General features: G+C 41.2%; 4 protein-coding genes across 4 annotated transcripts in view; 2 read left to right on the top strand and 2 right to left on the bottom strand.

Moving 5' to 3' along the window:
* The window catches only part of LOC310751719 (uncharacterized protein), a 950206-nt gene that overhangs the window by 10071 nt on the left and 915735 nt on the right, over positions 1–24400 (bottom strand). The window lies entirely within an intron of this gene.
* METTL25B (methyltransferase like 25B) overlaps positions 1–24400 on the top strand; it is a 464705-nt gene that overhangs the window by 94436 nt on the left and 345869 nt on the right. The gene's annotated exons all lie outside the window — the stretch shown is intronic.
* LOC310750894 (vomeronasal type-2 receptor 26-like) overlaps positions 1–24400 on the top strand; it is a gene marked incomplete at both ends in the record, with an annotated part of 225005 nt that overhangs the window by 4061 nt on the left and 196544 nt on the right. The window contains 2 exons of the mRNA XM_083589296.1: positions 733–960; positions 2162–2248. Of these exons, the coding sequence (XP_083445422.1) occupies positions 733–960; positions 2162–2248 (315 nt within the window). The remainder of the gene's footprint in view (positions 1–732; positions 961–2161; positions 2249–24400) is intronic.
* LOC310750904 (vomeronasal type-2 receptor 26-like) lies at positions 6274–22739 on the bottom strand (the record flags this gene model as incomplete). The annotated part of the gene is made up of 7 exons (XM_083589304.1): positions 6274–7175; positions 18158–18284; positions 18802–19039; positions 19701–19750; positions 20292–20561; positions 21278–21569; positions 22570–22739. The coding sequence occupies 7 exons, from the start codon at positions 22737–22739 to the stop codon at positions 6274–6276; spliced, it is 2049 nt and encodes a 682-aa protein (XP_083445430.1).

The following is a 24400-nucleotide window of genomic DNA, read 5'->3' as shown; positions in this document are numbered from 1 at the left end:
AGGTGGTTCATGAGGTCTTATAGTTGCTCCAAGCTTAGACCACATGGCTCTGACAAGCCTTTCTTGTACTCCAGTAGCAATAATGGAGGAACTTTCACCCTTAACTAAACTTTCACCCTAGAGTTTTACTGACGGTCTTTTCTGACTGAAAAGCACATGAAACTGACCTTTGAAGAGTTTTTAAGTAAACCATTTTTAATTTACAAACGTGGTCTTTTTTCATGCTGCAGAAAGAGGGAGACTTTGGAACTCACTCACAAGGGCACATTTTAAAGGTCTAACAGCCTATATTTCCACACTTCACTTTGGTGGGTGTTTTGTGATTTTAAATCTATACTGCAGAGCTTTACAAACTTTTCCTGTTGGTGACACACTTTTTAGACAAGCATCATTTCATGACACAGTAATTCAGTTTTACTAGCAAACTAGAGGTTAAACCAACCTTTTTCCAGCCCCGGGAGGAGTGTGGGGAGCAGTCATGTGACACACCTACACATTGCAGCTGGCACACTAATGTGTCACGACACACAATTTGGAAAGCTCTGCTCTACTGGGTTTCTCTCAGCCAAGAGTCCCAAACCTGGATCTTGGCATCCAGGAAATCTCAGATAGATATTAGTGGAATTTATATGATATATATATATATATATATATATATATATATATATATATATTCCACCAACAGTTTTCTACATTTCTGTCAAATCTAAGTTTCACTCTCTTCCTCTGCAGCTTCAACCTTTCCAAAGGAGTATCTCATTTAACAACGGTGCTGGGGACAATATGTTTTTTAATGAGAATGGTGAACTGGAAAGTATTTTTGATATTATCAACTGGGTGATGTTCCCACATAAGTCCATCTTGAGAGTGAAAGTTGGGGAAATGGATCCCCAAGCTCCACTGGGCAGAGAGTTTTCCATTAATGAGAATATAATTACATGGCACCAGAGTTTTAACCAGGTAGGACTCAATGGCTACTTTTAAGAGTTACATTTTTTTTTTCATCATCCTTTAGACTCTGATCAGTGAAATATAGTCAACTGCATCGAGTCTTTTCTTGGTTAGGTCTGGGTTGTGAACACGCCATTGCAGTGACCTGTAGTTCCTCGGTTTAAAACCCTGATGCTCTGCCTTTTTCACATCTGTTGTATCTGTAATTATAGCATTCCCTTCTTGTGGGAATTTCAATATAACCTTCCTTTCTTTTTCTTTTTTCCATTTGTATGCTAACCATTTCCCAGGCTCGTTAGCAATGTTTTTTTTGATGTTATTTTTAAAAGCATATTACCATTTTATTTCTATCTCCTCTGTTTTTAACATAGATACTTATCTCTGCAGCATCTTAATTTGTCAGACAATGGTTGTATTTGCTGGAGATTGTTCTAGGTCTTTTTTATTTTGTCACACAGTATATTTCTCTCTTTTTAAAGTCAAGAATTACTGTATGTTGTATAAAATGACTACTTATGCATGCTTTACTTGGCTCCTGTCTGGTTTGACAGTTTAGCACAACATTAAAAATTCCTGCATAATCTTGTTTCGCAAATTTATTTACACAGTGGTGCTTCTTTGTGTAATACAATTACAAACTTCACGCTTTTGTGGGGCAAAGTCCCTACCCTACAATACTCAGCTCCCTAATCTGTTAAGTTTAACCTCTGCTAGTACAGTTGATTTTTGGGGGTAATAATTTTTATTAGTTTTCAATTGCAATCCAATAATAGCTACATTATAACAATAAAAAATCATAATACAATTCTTAATACTGCAAAGCAGTCCTGTGGCATAGCACAGTGGACCCTCGGGTTACGTTACCTTCGGGTAACATAACTTTCGGGTTGCGAAAACAGCAAATCCAGAACTGTATACTTCCGGGTTCCCCCGCACGCGCATGCGCAGAAGCACTCTATCGTGCCGCGTGCACATGCAGAAGCAGCGGCTCATGTTACAGACTTTTCGGGGCACGTAAGGAGCCCCGGAACAAATTAAGTTCATATCTGGAGGGTCCACTGTAAAAGGAAAAGGCATCAAACTTTGATAATTACACCGTAAAAGCAAAAGATGAGAACAATATAGAATACCTGCAATGTGTTCTGTCTGCAATGTGTTCTGTCAGGGTAGGTGGTTCCCCTGGCCTTGTGTAATGACCCCTGCCATGCAGGTTACAGCAGACAAAGGAAAGAAGGGGAACCATTTTGTTGCTATGAATGTGCTCCGTGTCCAGAAGGGAAGATTTCAAACCAGACAGGTAGGAACGACTGCATTTCCTTGAATAATTGTTATTAGTTTTCAACTGTGTATGAGCAAAACAAGAGGTGTCTTCTTTTCTTTAATGTGTCTCTGTTTAAATAATAAAAAACTAGGTCTCTTTGCCCTTCCATGGCAAATCTGCTGATTCTTTAGCTGCCTTCATAATTGCTTCTTTTTGTGAGGAATGTGCCACTTTTCCTACACTCTCACGAGGCCAGTGTCCTGGGGGTGGTGATGGTGGCAGGATCCTGGGCATTCCATTCTCTCTATGTGTATTGGACTCATGTTTATGATGGGGAATTGCTGATTTAACCAGTCCACAAAAGACATTTTCCTGTCACCTCCATTAGTGCATTTGGGGCTCCTTTCACCATCAGATGCTCTCATCTACTCCAATCCTCCCAGGCCTGGGGGGATAGAGGGGTACGCATACCCCTAAACATTTTGTGAATCTAAGTTTGGCCTCACTGAGGGGCAGTATTTCAATGAGTAGGAAAATGAGAGTACCCCTAAACGTTTTTTTTAAAGAAAAAAGCACTGTCTGCAATACTGAACTACTTTTATTCAACCCCACTCCTTTCAAGATGTAAATGATTGCTTCCACTGTCAAGAACATCTGTATCCTAACAAAGGAAAAACCCAATGCCTTCCCAAAAGAGAAAACTTCCTGACTTATGGAGAAGCTTTTGGCATCAGCTTGGCTCTTTTGGCTCTGGCTCTTTCTGCAACCACAGCCTTGGTGCTTGGAATCATCATCAAAAACCGGAACACTCCCATTGTCAAAGCCAACAACCGGAATCTCACCTACACGCTGCTCGTCTCTCTCCTGCTCTGCTTCCTCTGCTCTTTGCTTTTCATTGGCCAGCCTCAGACATGGACCTGCACTCTAAGACAAACTGCTTTCGGGATCATCTTCTCAGTAGCCGTTTCTTCGGTCTTGGCCAAAACCCTCACTGTGGTTCTGGCTTTCGTGGCCACCAAGCCAGGATCCAAGATGAGGAAATGGGTGGGGAAAAGATTTTCCATCTCTATCGTCCTTGGCTGCTCTTTTATCCAAGCAAGTATTTGTATAGTCTGGCTATGTAGCGACCCTCCTTTCCCAGATCGGGACATGCACTCTCTGCCGGACGAAATCATCGTGGAATGCAATGAAGGCTCGGCCAACATGTTCTACTATGTTCTTGGTTACATGGGGCTGCTGGCTCTTGTCAGCTTCATTGTGGCTTTCTTTGCTCGGAAGCTGCCGGACGTTTTCAACGAAGCCAAATTCATCACTTTCAGCATGTTGGTGTTTTGCAGTGTTTGGGTGTCTTTTGTTCCAACCTATCTAAGCACCAAAGGGGAAAACATGGTGGCTGTGGAGATCTTCTCCATCTTGGCCTCCAGTGCTGGGATACTGAGTTGTATCTTTCCCCCTAAATGTTATATAATTATTTTTAGACCTGAACTGAACAATAAGGAGCAGCTAAAAAGAAAGTAAAAATTTAACATTTGATTATATTTCCCTAGCAAAATCTAAAATGGATTAGTAGGCTGGAATTTTCATCCCAAAATGTATACGCTTGTTTATTAAATGTTGACTAATGTTACAGTTTTGATACCGACCTGCCTGCTGCCTACCAAGGAAAGAAATATATCCATCATGAGCTGTTCAACACACACTTTTTCTTCAGGGCATACCAGCTCTTCCATCATAAACTGAGATCCAGTTATTCAGCCCTAACGCCTTGCCTCAGATGCCATTGCTAGGTCCTCAACAAGGACACTAAACAAGGCCAGAGATGAGTGCATGAAAAGCCATCAAATCACTGCTGGTACCATCTGGATCTCTCATTACTTGTTTTCCTGATACAAGGCATGATTGAGGTTCTTACTCTGAGAATCTTTGAAACCAGAACTGAACAATAAGGAGCAGCTAAAAAGAAGGTAAAAAATTAACATTTGAATATATTTCCCTAGAAAAATCTAAAGTTGATTACTAGGCTGGATCACGTTATGTTTTGGCATTTTCAAACAGCTACTTTTTGTTTTGAATGCTTTTCTGATGGGGCCTTGCTTTTCTATTAGGCCGGCTTAGGGAATTGCCTCAGGTAGAGGAGCAGCCTAGTTATCTCCTTCTGTACAAGCCCACTCTCCCTGTATCTGGACATAGTTTGGAATAGTCTCCCTGTTCCCAAAATCCATGAAGAAGTAGTGCATAGCATAGGTTGTCCATTCATTATTGCAGGGGGCACTGTTTGTAGGGGATTGGATTAGCAGGAAAAGCATTAATTTCTGTAAGTGATTAAAAATTAATTCTTTCATTTCTTTTTTTAAAAGAGAAAGGCTTCTCACATAGGATATTCATCACTAAGAATTATTATTTTTGTACTGTTTAATGTTTTGTCCTAAGGGGAGGGGAAGACGAATTGTAGCACTGGCATTTTTATCCCAAGCATGCTCTGCTTCCTCATATATTTGATATTGGGAGTCACTGTAGCTTGCCCTAAATGCCCCTTCTCTGTCATGCTGGTGCAGCTAGAAGGGATCAGGGAGATCTGCTGAATTGAGAAGTTCTGAGACCTTAGAGAACAATTCTTTGTAATAGTGTGAGCTGTTTCATAAGGGGACAGGTGGTCTTGCATGCTAGTAGAACCCCCTTCATTAAAAGTGTCTATGCAGATGATGGATAGCCTGCTTTGGGGGGTGAAAACTCCATAGTATCCACTGTCCCTCATTCCAAGGAAATTGAACCCTGCGTAGGAAGCTGGAACCCCTGGAATCTTGCAGTGCTCAGGGATTGGGGTGGAATGAAGCAGAGGAGAGGTGTGTGTGTCTTGATGCAACTGAATGGTTGTGTGGTAGTCACACAAGAGGTTTGCCTATGGTTCAGGTGCTTCATCAGGGTAAAAAAAAGAAAGTTAATCCATCTGTGACTTGTAAAGGGAGATGCAAACTTGGATGCCTCAACAGAACTTCAACAAGTGCATAAAAGGGCTGTTTGATTCATACCACATGATCAAATGAAAGAGTTTTCTTTCTTTTTTCTAATTTTCTAATTCCCAACGTTCAGAAGATCTGCTTAGTGCACACGTATAAAAACTAAACTCATTGATGATGTGTATAGATTCAGAAATGCTCTGTGTAACCTTAGTTTATGTACATAACACCTGAAAATAAAAAGACATCAATGTCACATGAAAAGGAAAAGAAGTCTCTTAAGAGAGAGAAAAAACAGGGAAACTAAAAAGCAGTTTAAAGTTCCTAAATTTACATAAAGCCTTCATAAATTGATATATGGATGATATTGTATGGCAGCAAAACTAAATGAAATACTCTGAAATGCAAAACTGGGGGTGCAAAATTAGTACATACTGTTGGAAAACTGGCCCCCTTGGGAGACGCTGGCCCCCCCTCCCAGGCTCCAGGGGCCTGTTTGCCGGTGATCTTCCCTGGCTGGCATCCCGGCAGTCCAGGGAGATCTTGATAGGCGACACCTCCCTGATGAAAGGTGCACACCCCCTTCCCTCTTGCATACCAGCAGGAGAAAGAAGATAGTCAGAAATTCTATTTCATCTCTAGTTTATTTCTGACTGTACAACTGTACAAAAACATGACTGCTCACTCAGACTTCACCGAGCGACTGCAACAAACTTCCTTCACACAAGCAACAGGAAGGTCTCATATTACACAAAGAACAAATCCCTGTGAACTCCCTTGAACATCCTGTCTCACGGTCAGAGACATCATGTGATGTAAACATTGAACTGCTAGTTCTCAGCTGCGTAGTACTCATATCCCAACACATACCTTATATTTTGGTTAAGATATATAGGTTTCTAAACTTGCTAAAAGCAAATAATATAGCAGGCTACAATCTTCCTAGGAATTCATTGATACAACATTTCCCTACTCTAATCATAGCTGACTTAGTGGAAAACTTGGCCCACTCACTAACAGCAGCTCACATGGCATTTTCTGATCTGAAAATAATTATAAATATTGTGGGAATGCAATGAGATTGTGTTGGGCTTGGTATGCTGATTATTTGTTTCTTTTAATCAGCTGCCCCCTGGTGTTCAGCTGAGGCCTCAGTAAAATAATGTAGCATTTGGGGGAAAAGATGCACCCCAGTAATCCAAAGCTGGAGGCCATGATGGAGAAGATCTCCACAACCACCATGAATTTTCCTTTTGTGCTCATGTATGTTGGTACAAAGGACAGCCAAACACTACAAAAGACCAACATGCTAAAGGTAATAAACTTGGCTTCATTAAAGCTGTCAGGCAACCTCCTAGCTAGAAAAGCCACAACAAAGCTGACAACGGCCAGGAGGCCCATGTAGCCTAGGATACCATAAAACATGAAGTCTGACCCCTCATTGCAGAACAGTACAATTTCTTTGAGCATTGTGTGTGTGTCCAAATCTGGGAATGGGGGAGAGGTTGCCAGCCACACTGTACATATGGTGGCTTGAATAAGAGAGCAGGAAAGAACAAGAGAATTGGACAATGGTTTCCCCACCCATCTTCTCATTTTGGAGCCTGGCTTGGTGGCCATGAAAGCCAGAACCACAATGGTGGTTTTGGCCAATATGCAAGAAACTGCCACTGAGAAGATCATGCCAAAGGCAGTTTGCCGAAGGAGGCATGTGAGCTCTACAGGCTGGCCAATGAAGAGCAAAACACAAAGGAAACAGAGCAGGAGGGAGATGAGGAGAGTATAGGTGAGGTTCTGGTTGTTGGCTTTGATGATGGGAGTGTCGTTGTTCTTCACAAAGATTCCAAGCACTAAAGCAGTGAGGAAAGAAAAAGAGAGAGCCAAGGTAGCCAAACATATCCCCAGAGCTTCTCCATAAGACAAGAAGGTTTTTTGTTTTGGAAGGCATCCATTCTGGTCCTTGTTTGGATGCTGGTCTGCAGGGCATTCAAAACATTCATCCATGTCTGAAAAGGAAAAGACAGATATTTGTACATGGAAGTCCCATTTCTTGTGGTTGGCAGATATCATGCACTGGTATTGAAAGGCCTTGAATTATGACTCCTAGGTCAGTTCTATAGGACAAGTTCTTATGTTCAGAAGAAGTCATTTTCAGCTATGATCCCCAAGCAATGTGCATCTTAAGGTCAATGGGAAGAAATTTCCCTCAGGTACAGCACTGAAGATAGGTCTCCAGCGCCTACCACCTGGCTGTCTGATTTCCAGCTGTAGGCAGTGGTACCCTAACAACTCTAGTCCTTGCCACTGTAAACTCAAAACTGGCTGATTGCAATTCTTTCTGTGTGGCAGTTCTTTGGCCTGGTTTGGAAGCCCCAGCTGGTGTAAAATGTAGTGGTCAAACCTTTAATGGGACACCATTAAATTATTGGTAATGGTTGGCAATGTACTACCAAGCTAGGTTCAAGGACCTTTTAATATTTTACAAAGCCCTCAACCCCGGCTTTATCCACTCATTTAATAGCCAGTTGGTCACAGTGGGTCTCCAAATCTTCCAGAGCCCCCCCCCCACACACAGTGGGAGTCAGTAACCTCCAGAGACACAAAATAAGCATTTTTCACAGCCCACACAGCCACATAGTAGAATGATTATATTTGCTAATAAGCTTTTCATTGGCTTCGGAGCAAGACTTGCACTAAGTGTGTTCCAGTCTTCTTCCAGCTTGTTTCATAGTGTGCAGCTCGTCAGAATACCAAGGAGGTCCTCAGGCACCACAATTGTAACCCAAGGACAGTTTTCCATGGTAATAAATCAGACCACACCTGATACTACAGCATTCACATCAGGGAAATTGAATTCTGATGTGCTTGTGCTAGATCATCCCTGGAATTGTTTGCAGTAAATTCCTTACCCTTTTGGTCTGAGATCTTCCCTTCTGGACACGGGAGGCAATCATAGCAGCAAGAAGCCTTCCCTTCTTTCTTGGTTCTCCGATAACCTAAATGGCATTTCTCGTTACACAGGGAAACCGGTAGTGTCTGTGCATAAACAAAAAGAGATAATAGTATCAGAGATAGAATATGAAATCTATAGTTAAGCATTAGGACAGTGATAAAGGAAAATGCTATTATTCCTTTTCAGAGAGCACTTTCTAGGCATCTGCAGCCAGAGCTAGTTGTACTACCAGGAATTCAATTTATCCAGTAGAATAACTTTATCTTAATCCCCTTGTTAAATATGCCAAAGCTCTCAAAGCTGAGTCTATGGCTTTATCACTTTGGAATGCATTCAAGAATTGTTTGACATAATTTCATTCATTCCCCCCCCCCCATGGTAAGGCAGTTTAGAACACAGTCAGCTGTTGCTTGTCATGATTCCCAGCCATGATTCCCAGACTTTGATACAATCTTCTTCCTTTTTACAGGTTAAACAATTAACTTTGTTTTGACTGTTGCAACTGGGGTTCTTGAATTATTTTCATAACATTGGAAGCCCTCGACTTATAATGTTTCTCAATATTACTATTGTTTAGAATATTAGTGAAATAATACAGAGTCAATCATTATTTGGCTTTATGGACCTTCATATATGCGTTTCAACATATGACTTCATGCTCCCGGATGTTTTCAGATCTATGTTAATATCTGTGTGCTCCCCATCACAGTTGCAATCACTGCTTTGGTAAGTAATTTCGGTTTGTGAAATGACCTCAGATAAGTGCAATCACAATGGATCTCCCAGTCAAGTCTACATTGGCCCCATTAGGCAGGATTTTTACCATTGAGAAAATGACTACAGTGGTGCCCCGCAAGACGAATGCCTCGCAAGACGGAAAACCCACTAGACGAAAGGGTTTTCCGTTTTGGAGGTGCTTCGCAAAACGAATTTCCTATGGGCTTGCTTCGCAAGATGAAAATGTCTTGCGAGTTCCTGCAGGGTTTTTTTCCTCCCCCCCCCTTTTCCCAAGCCGCTAAGCCGCTTGTCAGCTGATCCGCTAAGCCGCTAAGCCACTTATCAGCTGATCCGCTAAGCTGCTAAGCCGCTTATCAGCTGGTCCGCTAAGCCCGCTAAGCCGCTAATAGCGCTAATCCGCTAATGGGCTTGTTTCGCAAGACGAAAAAACCGCAAGACGAAGAGACTCGCGGAACGGATTCTTTTCGTCTTGCGAGGCACCACTGTAATATCCTTTGAAATTGGCCTTACCTGGTTGAACCTACTGGGCCACACAACAGCATCATCATGGATTGTAAGCCCCTCATCTTCTGGAGCCTGAGGGTCCATCATTCCAACTTTGACTCTAAGAAAGGACTCATTTGGAAATGTGACCCAGTTGAAAATATCAAATCCAGCTACTAATGCTCCATTTTGGTCAAAGGATATCTCTTCACCGGCACTATTGTTGAATGAGATACTTCTCAGAAAGTGGTGGAGCTAAATTGGGAATGAGGAGAAACCATGAAGGTAAACAAAAGGATTCCATCTTACATAAGTGTGATTATCTTCCACCTTTGAGAGCTTTGGTCCATTTTATGTTTGAAAGCTAATCCTCTCCCTGAATCAGTTGTCTACTGACCAAGAGTACACCAGTCTCACCAGAGTGCTAAAAGGGGTGTTGGAATTGCATGTGGAAATGCATGCAAACTGCACAATTCAAATCATTATAGAACTGAGCACAAGCGAGGCCACTTTAAACAAAGGCGTGGAATGCACAACTATTTTCCATACAATTTGTTTTTTCTAAATCTTACTGGATGGTAGCGCTTCCTCTCAATATGAGCCCTAAGGAGGAATATAGCCCCTATACCTAAGTGCTAAACCTTTTTAAATAAAATAAAATAAAAATCTGCATTAGTTGGATCACATTACCTGCCATGGTTGTGGTTTCAGATGGTCCCATGCTATTCCATTGGTGATTCTTCTATGGTTGAATTTGAAGCATGACATGGTATGCAAAGCATGCGCCACAGTATATAGAGCGTTGTGGACGCTGTAGCTTTGGGCAGTCATTCTCATTTCAAAAACAGACCCAGGAAGGCTCTCAAGATTCTCCTCCCCAGTGCAGAATTTGCCATCTATCTTGTCTAAGGTAGGATGAGAAAAATAACAATCAAATGCCTCTTTCCAGAAAGCTCTGAGGAAGCCATCTTCTTTTAACAAAATGGGGTTTCTCATCTCAATAAATTTCTGGAATCCTGGAAGATCCTCTGAGTGAACAGCAAAGGATAGAGCCCCATGGAGGAATGTGATGTCCCAACCTCTTTGAAAGGGAAATGATGTGAAATCCATCTGGGCTGTCATAATCCAGACTTTTGCCCTGCCTTGCATTGATATATCATCTGTTTCTGCGAGGTTGGGCATCATTCTCATTACCATAATGGTATCAATTTCACCGTGAACGAGGACAACACTGGCAGTGCTTCTCATGACAATTCTGATTATTTTAGAACCACCGTCTACCATTTTATGGAGCTCATCAGAATAGGTTGCTTGGGGGAATCTTTCTACAAAATCAAAGCAGATACCCCTCTGGGAAAACACGGGAAGAACATTTTGTACAAATCTCTCTCCAGTGTCATCATGCCTTGAAAGCACCCCAATCCACATCCAGCTGAAATGCAGTAGAAGACGAAGTATCCCATTGTACTGCTGAAGCCCATCTGGGAACACCCAGTGGAAGAAAAGTGTTTGCACATAGCTATTCAGAATGGGAGAAGAGCCATACATGAGCTGAAAGTAAAGGAAGCAAAGGGTCAACTGAAGGAAAGGAAAAGGAAAAGTGATACCCAATTGTCCTATCAAGCACCAGTTCAAGTGGAAACCAGTCAGATGGGTGGCAGATAAATAATAAATAGTTATGATAGAATAAGGTTACCAGACAGTCCCCGGATTTTCAAATCAGTCCCCATACAAAATCTATTGAAGTTGAAAAGAGTCCCTGGATTCATTGAAAAAAATCTGGTAACCTTATATAGAATGTAGAGATGCAGTACAATTTTGTTTGATCTGCTTTCTGAAGTGCACTGATTGAATTGCAGCTGCCAGTCAAAAGATGCACTACTTAGAATTTTGCAATGCACATGGAAATATTTCCCTTATGCAAAAGATACCTTCAAAAACCACACTTTAGGAAGGAGTGCACTGAAAAGCCTTGGAAAGTGTGCAATTTAGAATGAAATGTTTTATTCTTTTCAAGAAGTACAGACAAAAGTCATAGATTCCAAATGTAGGCATTATGTGTGGGGGGCCTCTTTAAATGAGCATAAAATGAGACATAAAGAACCAGAAACATTGAAAGGGGATGGATATTTTAAATGGGTGGAATTAGGTTGCTCAGTTGATGCACCATTTCAGAGATGTGTTAAGGATGCTCAACGGGGACCAACCAAATGGAGACAAATGAAGGAGAAGGCATAGAGGTTGGGGTATGGCTATTATATTTCAAATATTTTTGAAATCATGGTCGGATTGGATAACAGGTTGTGGAATTTAGTGGAGGGACTGATTTTTACAAAATGATTTGGGGAAAATTTGGGAATTTGATTGCATGGTTTATATTAATTTTCAATATTCTGTCCAATTAGAAATTCTTCCTCCTCCTATGTTGTCTACATAGGTGAGCATGAAGAATAAATTGTCATTTCAGGAATTATAGAACTAGGTTAAAAAATATCACCTACTGCAGATACACATGCACACAAACACACAAACATATATATGCCCTATTGCCTACACGCACACACACACACACACACACACACACACGGGCTGAAATGCTTTGGCCAACACCAAAAAGATACTATTCTATTGCGGTTATGATTATTTTGTTCTTACTTGGGCCATCTTGTACATGGACAGGATTGTAGCCATGTGAATATATAAATCAGAGTTTGGTCCACCAATGACTGCTATTGAAGTGCTTCCAGCATCACATTTATAGTTAGGGATGAGTGTTCCTTGCCCAGAAAGAAGTTCCATGGAGGCTTGATAGGTCCACCTTGCACTGAAATGGCTGTTATAGATGTGGAAGCCAAGAGTGACATTGGGTAAGAGTTGGGGGTTTTCATTGATCTCCTTTACTGCAAGTGCCAAGGCCAGGATATGCTGGTAGAGTTGTGTCAATGGCCTGGAATGAGAGCTGCGTATGGCATAACAGTGCATCTTTGCAAAAATAGGTTGTATCCCCCACAGCCCAGGGAACCGTCTGGCTATATTGACACACAAACCTGGACATTTGGCTTCCCTGAACAGTACTTTTGGTGCTGCTAACTAACCCAATCTATGCATAGATGAATGCACAGCACTCCCTCCTGCCCCAAACTGGTTCAGGTAAAACTCAGAAAGGGAAGTGTGCTTTAAATTTGTACATATAAAACAACAACAACACATGACTGAATTATCCAATGAATGACTCTGGATATGAATATATAGCATGCATGAGAGAGACTTCATAAAATCAAATTATATTACCCACACGCACACAATTTTATTTTCCTAACTGCAGTCACCAAAATGACAGCCATTTGAAACAGAGAAAGCAAATCTTCTACTGAGATGCTGCAGTGATATTTGAAAGTTTTATAGCTATTTCACACAACAGAATATGACTTAGGGCCCAATTTTAAGCAGGAATGTGTTTCTTTGTTCACAGAATGTAAGCAATTGTTTCCGCCAACTCTGCTACTATTATTATTAATGTTGCTGCCAATATCTGGCTATCCAATCATACAGGCATTGACCAAAGTTCTTTAGAAAAATCATTTCCAAGTCTGAGCGATTAATGATTCCTGACATATCTGATAAAAACCAAAGCTGAACTCTAGAAACCCAGAGACTTCCATTTAAAATAACCAGAATGCCTTAACAGAGTAAATGTAATTTCTGCTATGTATATTGCCATGGGATAAAGTTGTAATGGCTAATTTCTAGGTCTGGAACATCTTTATAGGCAAAAATTCCAAAGCAAAGGTTGACACAGCTTGAAGAAGGCATTTTGAGATATCATATCTTCTCTAACCCCTAACAAAGTACTAAAAAGGAGAAGATTAGTGGAAATCACCATCACAATTCATTATCACCATGCAGCGAATGCATAAATATACTCATAACACATAGAATCATAGACTCTTAGAGCTGGAAGGGATCCAAGAGTCATCTAGTCCACCCCCCAATGCAATTCCTTACAAAGTATGATCGAAAAGTTCAGGAGAGGGAGGGTTCTTGAAGGTCAATATACTCGAAGCGATATAGATTTGCGACATAATGCCAGCAATGATGACATCTCCAGACTGATAATATTGGTGAAGAATTGGAAGTGGGTCCCTGATAAGACATTGAGGAACAGGAGGCTTGCACACATAGGAGTCAGCAATACTTATATTAATACTGGATATAGCACCATCTTGAATGTACGGTTTTACGAAACGATTAACCTCTTTGCACATTATCAACAGAGCATTCCTGGTTAGGAAATTCTCACTGGAACATCCATGCAAATTTGGTCTGCTCAGTGCAAATAAATCAGTGATCAGTCTGAGAGTGCCTTGTGTCTAGCAGCCTTGAATGGCAAGGGGCTATTCATTGCATCTTCTAGCCTTGGTTCCTAGTTTGTATGTGGCTGCTGTATGATTCCCTTGGGATGGAGAGAAGAAGCCGAAGTGACTATGATTAACTTGATAATCAGAGGAGAGATAATTACCAATTTTGAGTTGTAGGTTTTCTATCAGATCGCATCAGAAAATCATGTTTCCCTTATCAACTACAGGTGCAAAATTTCGAACAAGGCATATCTATCCCTATGGAGGCAAAAAGGCATGGGCAATAACATTAATGCAAAAGCATACTAAAGACATGAAAGCTCTGATGGGTGAACAGAACACATTTGATGCTATAGATTTGTTGTAACTCTTCATGTCTCACTGGAACGGCAAGGAACGCCAGATCTTTGCAGCGTAAGGAGTAATTGATCAGACTGAGAGAACATCAAGGGTCAGCCCAAGATTGAATATAACACGACATATTAACAGCTTCATTGAGTCTTTGTTCATCGTTGGCATGTGGCTACTTGAATTTTCCTGGGATTTGGAGAAGAATCAGTTATTTCTATGAACTTGATGATAATAGTAGGAGAAATAATTTCCCTCAGTAACATTGCACTCAAAAATATGTTTAGCACATCACTGACATTGCCCCCACACCCAAAAGAAGACTTGGAGATATAAGCGGAGTAAAATATTTATTTGTTAAAATATAAAAAGTCAGAGGAACGGTGAATAAAACTCAGAACAATTTGCTCATCAAAGTATGGGTGAAATCTTTACTAAATCTACTAGGGACACATCCCTCCATCTTTCTGGGCTTGTCACACAACCTCAAGCTGTGGCTCACCAACTAAGGATGGGGAGGAAATGATTCCCTCCTTGGGACGTGAGACTCAGTTATGAATTGGCACTATTAGGAGGCGCCATTGAGCAGTGCACACGCAAGACCCCCATAGTTGATTTTGGGGGGAGCGATAACACACGCCAAAGGCACTAGGGACCCCAGATGCACACTATTACATGCACACATCTCAGCTAGGGAACCAAGTTGATTCAGACAGGAATGACACAGGAGTCCAACTTTGAACTTTTATCAAGCCTCCTGAGACTGTTTCCACTGAAATTGTTCTGCAAGGTTGCAGGGGTTTAATCCTGAGGTTGAATCCTGACAAGACAGAAGTACTGTTTTGCAGTGACCGGGGGTGGGCGGCTGGGGGGGTACTCCCTGGTCCTGAATGGGATAACTGTGCCCCTGAAGGACCAGGTGCGCAGCCTGGGAGTCATTTTGGACTCACAGCTGTCCATGGAGGCAAAGGTCAATTCTGTGTCCAGGGCAGCTGTCTACCAGCTCCATCTGGTATGCAAGGTGAGACCGTACCTGCCCGCAGACTGTCTCGCCTGTGGGGAATGTTCTAGTTAACCCGTGCTTGGACTACTGCAATGCACTCTACGTGGGGCTACCTTTGAAGGTGACCTGGAAACTGCAACTAATCCAGAATGCGGCAGCTAGACTGGTGACTGCGAGTGGCAGCCGAGACCATATAACACCGATCTTCAAAGACCTACATTTGCTCCCAATACGTTTCTGAGCACAATTCAAAATGTTGGTGCTGACCTTTAGAGCCCTAAATGGCCTCAGCCCATTAGACCTGAAGGGGCATCTCCACCCCCATCGTTCAGCCCACACACAGCGAGAAGTGAGGTTGCAGGGAACCAGGCAGAGGGCCTTCTCGGTAGTAGCGCCTGCCCTGTGGAATGCCCTCCCATCAGATGTCAAGGGAATAAACGACTATCCGAGTATCAGAAGACATCTGGGCAGCCCTGTTTAGTGAAGTTTTTAATGTTTGAAGTTTTATTATGTTTTTAAGGTTCTGTTGAAAGCCACCCAGAGTAGCTGGGGAAACCCAGACAGGTGAGAAGGGTATAAATAATAAATTGTTGTGTTGTTGTTGTTGTTGTTGTTGTTGTTGTTGTTGTTGTTATATTTAACCAATCAGAGGTCAGAATTGAGGTTTCCTGTGATGCCCTTCATTCTTAACCCAAGTTTGGATGAACATCTGTCAGGGATCCTTTTGCTGTGATTACTACAATAGACCCTGTCCAACTCTTCAATTATATGAGTCTATATTCATTAAAGTTCCCCAATGTTCAACATTATCCCCATTCCACTGATAGAAAGGATCCAGAAGGGAGTGTCTCAATTCTAATGTCACACTACTGAGTGTGATTTAATCTCAAATATTTATTTAAATGTACCATATAGAATTGAACAGACAGACTTGTTAATTATTTTAATTCTTTCTTATGTTTAGCTGCTCTTTGCTATTCAGATCAGGTCTCAGTAAAATGACATAGCATTTTGGGGAAAAGATGCAGCTCAGTAATCCAAAACTGGAGGACAAAATTGAGAAGATCTCCACGGCCACCATGTACTTCCCCTTGGTACTCAGATATGTGGGAACAAAGGACAGCCATACCGTGCAAAAGATCAACATGCTGAAGGTGATGAACTTGGCTTCATTGAAACTGTCCGGCAACTTTCTAGCTAAGAAGGCCACCGTGAAGCTGACAATGGCCAGGAGACACAGGAAGCCCAACACACAGTAAAGCATGATAGTCGACCCTTCATTGCATTCTAGCACAATTTCTTTTGGCATTGAGTGTTTGTCAAAGTCTGGGAATGGGGGAGTGGTTGCCAGCCACACACTACAGATTGTGGCTTGAACAAGGGAGCAGGACAGGACTATGGAGATGGCTAATTGTTTCCCCACCCATTTCCTTATCCTGGACCCTGGCTTCGTGGCCATGAAAGCTAGCACCACAATGGTGGTTTTGGCCAACAAGCAAGAAACTGCCACGGAGAAGATTATGCTAAAAAGTATTTGTCGAAGGAGGCAGGTCACAACCTCCGGTTGTCCAATGAACAGCAGAGCAGAAAGGAAGCAGAGCAGGAGGGCGAGGAGGAGAGTGTAGGTGAGGCTCCTGTTGTTCGCTCTGACTATGGGTGTGTCCTTGTTCTTCATAAAGATTCCAAGCACAAAAGCTGTGATGCAAGAAAAGGAGACAGCAACAGTGTCCAAGCTGATCCCCAGAGGCTCTTTGTGAGAAAGGAAGCTGATGGTTTTTGGAAGGCATGTATCCTGACCAATGTTTGGATATTGATCTCCTGGACATTGAAAGCAATCATCCATATCTGGAATCAGAATACAAAGAACATAGCATGCATAAATGAGAATCTCAGCCCTTGCACCGTGCATCAATTCATTTATTTCTTCCTTTGCAACAGTGTTGGTAGAAGAAAAATATCAAAGTTAATCTTGCAGTAGGAAAGGTATATATCCCTGTTCCCAGATACAGGGGTATGTTCAGGCCTTGTGTTTTAAGGGGATGATGAAATATTTTTAAAAATGCATTTTCAGAAGGTTTGAAAGTGTTTTAGATATTCATACACCTCAGACTTCATACTTTCTATATCACATTTATGTGCATATGCAGTTTTAAAAATATTTATATGTTTATTAAAAGTTTTCAGAGGGAGAATACACTTGTACCTCAGAAGTCAAACAGAATCCATTCCAGAAGTCCGTTTGACTTCTGAAACGTTTGAAAACCAAAGTGTGGCTTCTGATTGGCTGCAGGAAGCCATTGAAGCCCCATGGAACTACTGAGAGTTGCAATTGAAATGACCTGGAAGACACCAGGTTAGTGACATCTGGCATTGACATTAATAATAATAATAATAATAATAATAATAATAATAATAATAATAATAATAAAAACAAAAAATCCCCCTCCCACAGATCATTTAAAAGGGCATTGATGTCAATTAGCCCAAAGCCTGATTGAAGAATAGAACAACCACCACAGTCAAAGCAATGTGAATTCAATGTGTAAATTTAAAATTCCTGGAGTGAGTCGGTAGGTTGATGCAATGAAGAAGAGCTTCTTGTTGGGGGCTGGCACAGGCTTGTTTAAATCCCCTGGGTGCAGACCTGGTTGTTCCCTCAAGCCCACCCCTGGAGCCCTCTGCACCAGCCAACCACTGGCCAATTTGGCAGGCTGACGTGGAGCAGGATTTCAAGGCAGGAATATGAGCGAAGCTCACGCTCCGGCAAGGATCAGACCCCGACACATAGCCCAGTATCATTGGCGAGGGGGGCTCTGGCTGTCCCGCAAATCCACCGCATCCCTAAAAGGGGATAAGCAGGCTTGTCCTCAAAGAAGCTAAGGACTTCTTGAAGCACACAAAAAAAGCAGATTTTGAAGCCTGGAGTTGCAAATCTCCTTGAACCATCATCCAAGGGGGTGATGATGTGCTATGTTGTCTTGTACAGAGAAAAAGGTAGACGTTAAATAATGTTGACTTTTATAAACTGATGTGGATAAGCAAGGTCATAGCTGTTCAATTTGATGAGCTACTGACTAGATCCACTATCTATATGAAATTTCTTACCTTTCTGGTTTGAGATTTTCCCTTCTGGACATGGAAAGCAATCATAGCAGCAAAATGGCTTTCCTTCTTTCTTGGTCCTGCTATAACCTGGATGGCAGTGGTCATTACACATGGAAAGGGGCTGTGACTGTGCATAAAAGAAATAAAAATGTGCTTACTTGAGATCTTATATTTTGGAAATTTTATCTCAGTCTTCTCTATCAGTTGAGAGATGTGACAGGAAAGGTCAGGGAATGGATTTGACCCAATGAATTAAAAGCCACCTTCATCCTCTGAAATATCCCCAAATTGGAATGAGATTTATACCAGCATAGGAACATTTAAAGGATAGAGGATTGCAAAAAGTGCTCTTCGGCCACACCAGTGAGAGTCCAGGATGGCTTTAGATGGGTGGTTGAACAGTCTGCAGATTTTCTCTACTACCAGCAACCTTCGACTAGAACAATGAAAAGGCCAAAGGACTTTGCATAGTAATGAAGTTCCAGCATTCTGCAAGGTGAATGTTTTGGTTTGAAAGCATGATTTCACTGGAGACCTCAAAAATTCAAGAACATTGAACTACAACCATTTGAGTATCTAGATAACTCGCTTCTTGAATATTGAGGAAATTAATCAATGCAGCCTGAAATATGCAAGGACTGCACCTGGTTAAATTGTTTGGGCCAGATGATGAGATCCTCATGAATGGTGAAGACGTTGTCCAGGGAGGTCACAGCATCTTCCTTATCTTGGAGAGTCGGAGGGTCTATCTTTCCAACTTTAACCCTGAAGAAAGTCAGGTTTGGGACTGTGACCCAGTTTATAATGTCAAAGCCAGCAGCCAATTCCCCATTTTGATCAAAGGACACCATTTCCCCCACACTGTTGTTAAATGAAATTCTCCTGAGAATGCGATGGAGATAAATTATGAGGAACAGAAATTGTAAGTGTGTAAAGGTGCAAAACATGGAACTATGAAATATGGTGATAAAATATTTTACTTGGAGTATTCAGATTGTATTCTCTTAAAAGTCTTTATACAGGCCAATGGCATCAACAGTAACAATAAATCACCTAGAATTCTGGATGAGCTCCATTTTTACCCAACAATGCATCTGGGGTGATACTATATGATAATCAATTATTCTTCTAAATAAGTAATTTCTGGGGAAATTGTGACTACCATACTGCTCATGGAAGTAGAGACAACTCTTGTAGAGATGGTCAAATTACATTTTAAAGCAAAGGGGTGGGAAACTGAAAGAACGCTCCTCTCTTGTTCTGGTAACTACTTCCCAAAAAACACACATAAATTCAATGTGTGTTTTAAAATAGTTCCATTACAAAGTTTTATCATCACTAGTTATAGTCAAACCACTGTTCAGCTTTTTATAACTTGCAATGGGCAGGGGTTGTTGTTTTTTTAGAAGAAAGTCATTTCTTCAACCACCATTTAGATGCCAATATTCTATCCTTAATAATGATGCAAGTTTCTGAACCATCTAAGGGTTGCTGTTGCACCAAATATGTGGTGGTGGTGTCTTCCATCTGATCAGGCCATTACCTGCCACTGTTGTGGCTCCAGAAGCTTCCACCTTCCACCACGTGACATTCCTGTGTATTTGAATTGTGATAAACAGCTGGCATGCAAACTATGTGCTATTGCATAGACAGCATTGTAGACGCTGTAACTATGAGCAGTCATGCCCATTTCAAACACAGAAACAGGAAGCATCTCCAGCCTCTCATTCCCAGAACACCTTTTCCAGTCCATCTTGTGTGCCGCAGAACTGGGAAATGAACATTCAAATGATTCTTCCCAGAACTCCCTGATGAAGCCATCTTCTTCTACTGAAGCAGGGTTTCTGTTCTGAAGAAATGTGTGGAAAAGCAGCAGCTCCTTTGAATGAACTGAAAGGGACAAAGCACCATGGAGAAAATGTATGTCCCAATCTCTTTGGAAGGGGAATGATGTGAAATCCATCTGGGCTGTCATAACCCAAATTTTAGCCATTGTCCTCCATGGCATATTCTCCATTTCTGCAACCTGAGGCATTGCTCTAAAAACCATCATGGTCTGAATTTCTCCATGCACAAGCACTACATGGGCAGTACTTGACATAACGACATTGAATGTCTTAACGCCTTCTCCTACCATGTCTCCAAAGCCACTGGAAGAAGTTAGTTTGGGGAATTTTTCTATGAAGTCAAAGCAGATGCCACCCTGGGAAAGCAGAGGAAGTATGTTCTCTATAAAGTTCTCTGTGTTGTCGTCATCCTGGGAAACAACTCCAATCCACGTCCATGAGAAACGCAGAAGTAATTGGAGAATTCCCTTGTACTGAAAGGCACCATTTGGGAACATCCGGTGGAAGAAAACAGCCTGAGTTTCATTATTCATGACTGGAGAAGAGCCATATATGAGCTAGTTTTGAAAAGGTAAGAGAAGAGAAACATTTGCCGCTTTGTGACTATAGAGACATGGCAAATTTTGCCCCCCCCCCCCAAATTATTTTATCCTTGACTATCAAAACAAATCTAGTACTAAATATCTATAAAGAAATATTGATATGGATGTAATGAATCAGGAATATAATCTTAGAAAATATATTTGACCTGTGGTCCTGCTCAGCTCACCCCATTCCTCACCCAGCACCACTCTGGTAACTACATGGCCATATAAGGTAGGGAAAGCTTTCACATTCAAAATATCTAATGGGTAAAACATCTTTGGTACTGAATTCATGCTATATTTAAATAGCCTGGGAAAATTTAGCTAACGGTCCATCAAAGAAGAACAAGGAGTAGGAAACTACCTTAGGTCAACTGAGCCATGAGGCCTTTTCCTTTTTTTTCTATTGGTACAAAAATGAATAAGATGATAGATAGATGATAGATGATATAGATAGATAGATAGATAGATAGATAGATAGATGATAGATAGATAGATAGATAGATAGATAGATAGATAGATAGAGATAGATAGATAATAGACCACAAGGTGTTTTTTATTTCAGTAATATTCTGAATGTGTCTATTTCAGTCACAGCTTTTCCAGTTTTCAAGACGCATCAAGATGGAGGTGAATGGCATTCAAATGACTTGTTCAACTTAGAGGTGCTTCACACACACATGTCTTACTTGTGGCATCTTGTACATGCTCAGGATAGTTGCCATGTGAAAACAGACATTAGAGTTTGGTCCTCCAATGACTGCTACTGGAGTATTCTCAACATCACACTTGTAGTTAGGGATGAACTTGGCCCGTCTAGAGAGAAGTTCTATGGAGGCTTGATAGGTCCAGCTGGCACTGAAATGACTGTTATAGACGTGAAATCCAAGGGTGACATTGGGCAAGATTTGGGGGTTGGCATTGATCTCCTTCACAGCAAATGCCAAGGCCAGGATGTGCTGGTAGTTCTGAGTCAGGACCCTTTATCAAGTGTCATATGGTGAGAGTCATGTGTTACATTTTACACCATCGACTTCAGTTCATCACATTCACAACATTTCAGTTCAGTGTATAAATTAGTTGCACATATATTGCACATAAATAGTTTTTAAGGCCAAGGTCAAAAGTAGTGTAAACAGGAGCTGGTTGTAAAACAAGGACCTTGAACTTCAAACATCATCTCATTTACAAACATACATTCATTGTGTTGCAAACAGAAGCAGCAGCAGCAATAGAAATTTGCAGCACAACTATACAGGCCAATGGGAATGAAGAAGACATTATCTGATACTCTGACCTGTCTTTCCATGGCTGCATTAGTGCCTACTCCTTAAGACATATCCAGGCATGCCACTTCATTCAACATGTGCAAGCTACACTCCCTAATGCTATTCCCTTGGCCTCCTGAAACTCAGCTTCAAGCCTCTGAAACAGTTAATCCTGGACAAATATTTTCATTGGAAAAGATGCCTCAGAGCATCACTCTTCCTAATCTCTTGGAAATCAACTATTCTCACATTAGATTTATTGCCTGTAATGTTGATGAACAAACCCTGAAAGTCATTTTGCCATACGTCTCTCAGAAAGCAGGGAATAAAACACTAAACTAATGCAAAAATATATCATTGAAACTCAAGACATTACATATAGTATCCCTCTGTATATCAGTTCCAAGAAATGTCCCACATATTTAGCATCAAAATGGAGAGATAGTGATCATCTCTATGAAGCACAATTGAAAGCAGTATGCTGTCCAGACTACTATGTAACGAGAAAATGATTAATCTGTAGTTTTCTCATCCTCACATGACAAAGAGAGATTGAGTTTTCAGATATCCTCAAAAATAATCCCCCAAACTAACTGGCTGACCCTAAAGACAATCAATAAAGCAACAGTTTCCTCCCAAATCCCATACAAAAGGACAGCATGTCTGGGGAAAGTATCATTAAAACACTATGATATGGCTTTAAAGCAACATACATGTGGTCATCAGAAAGTTCCTGAGCCGGATGTTGTTCAAAGGATATGGTGCTTGAAGATATGTAGATCTGGGAAATAATGCCAGCAATGATGAGGTCTCCCGACTGATAATATTTGTGAATTATAGGAACAGGTTCTTTGATAGAACATTGAGGAAGAGGAGCAAGCATGCATATCCCCGGGGACAGCAGTAGGAACACTACCACCCCAAATAATAACATCTTGTAGAGAGTTTAATGGTAGACACCAAGCCATCTGCTCTGTGATTCTTATTTGAATGAATTTGAATGATGACTCACCCAGCTGATTCAAGGGCAAACAATACAGAATAAAGAATAGGTGGCCATTCAGAGCTATGTCTATAGGCCCAGCTCTCAGTGACTCCTAGATATTAGTAACACCCCTTAGTCTTTGATTGTTATTTTGCATGGGACCAGTAGACTGCCCCAAGGATAGGGGGAAGAAGTACAAATAATGGTGATTAATTTGATAATTGCAGGTCTGTTAAGAACTTAATCTGATTCATTGTTTCTCTGCAATATTGCGAAAGAAAACATGTTTTTCACATCTCAGCTAAAGTCTTCTCTAGACAATCCTCAGTGGAAGGAAGTTTTAACTTGTTATAGTTACAAATGTGCTCACAACTGAGGTCTTAAAAAGAAAAACAACACAGGCATGTAACTGGTTTGAACTATATTTAATCATTGAGGTGGAATTAACTTTTGCAGAAGTTCCAAATGGGCCCTTAATTTGAAAACTTGAATGTTTTAGAATTCAAATGAAAAACCACATTTGGTCCTTCTTTGTGGTGTCACTGCATCTGGGGGGAGGCAGCCAATAGAGCTTCTTGTGCCACCATGCCCACTGATAAGATGTCTGGCACATGGGCTCTGTCTGGATGAAGTGGGCAAGGCCTGGAAACAGACCAGAGGGGGGAATCTTCCTCTATGACCCACCCTGCAGATGTATTTTACTTTTAAAATTAATTACCCGCCCTTCACCATGACGTTACAGCAAGTTGCAACAAATAGAAAATAAATTTTTAAAACAGATACAAAAGAGTAGAATTTCAGCATCTCCAGTTTGTCCTCCTGTCTCCAGCTGATCCAGCCTTTCACGGATAACACATGCTTTGAATATGAACAGGGAAATGCTTCCTTTAAAAAAAACCTGGAGATGTCTGGACTGTGTTTCCTAGTAGTCATGTTTGGTGCTCCTTGTTGTGGTCTTCACCGCAAAAGAGAGAGAACGCTGAAGATACTGCGAGTCATTAGGAGAAATTGAGAAATCAAAGCTGATTTCACGGAAAGCTGTTGTGATCCAGACTTTTGCCCCTATTTCCTTCTCATACACACTGCGTATTGAGCAGGATACAATGATTTCCATTACATTGGTTACATAGCAAAGAAACATCCTGACTTGTCTTCAGAGGAGGAAAGGTTCACTTGGGCTGATCGGGTTATTGAAATGATTCACATTACTTTCTTTCAATGTTTTGGATAAGGCAATGCAAATCCCTCTGTGGTGGCTCAGGCCTTAAGCAACTCAGGCCTGCGACCCATGTCTCAAACTTCACTTGTACACTGTGTCACTTGCACACTGACATCAGCAGAAGTCACACAAATCTTTTCCAAAGTAAAAAACTTAAACAGACTGGCAAATTCTCACCTTTTCTTCACACAAGCTATTATAGCAACAATTATGGATTATTTTTTTCTGGAAGTGAAATAAGTAGACAGTTGCTTCTGTTGATTTAAAAAATAAGGTTTTGATCCAGACAGTTTTAGTAGTTTAGCCTATTTCACTCGAAGATAAGTACTATTATGAGTCT

This window comes from Podarcis filfolensis, assembly GCF_964270895.1.
Source record: "Podarcis filfolensis genome assembly, chromosome: 16".
NCBI lineage: Eukaryota > Metazoa > Chordata > Lepidosauria > Squamata > Lacertidae > Podarcis > Podarcis filfolensis.
The sequence above is the reverse complement of the archived record's forward strand: the minus strand, read 5'-3'. Positions and strand labels throughout refer to the sequence as shown.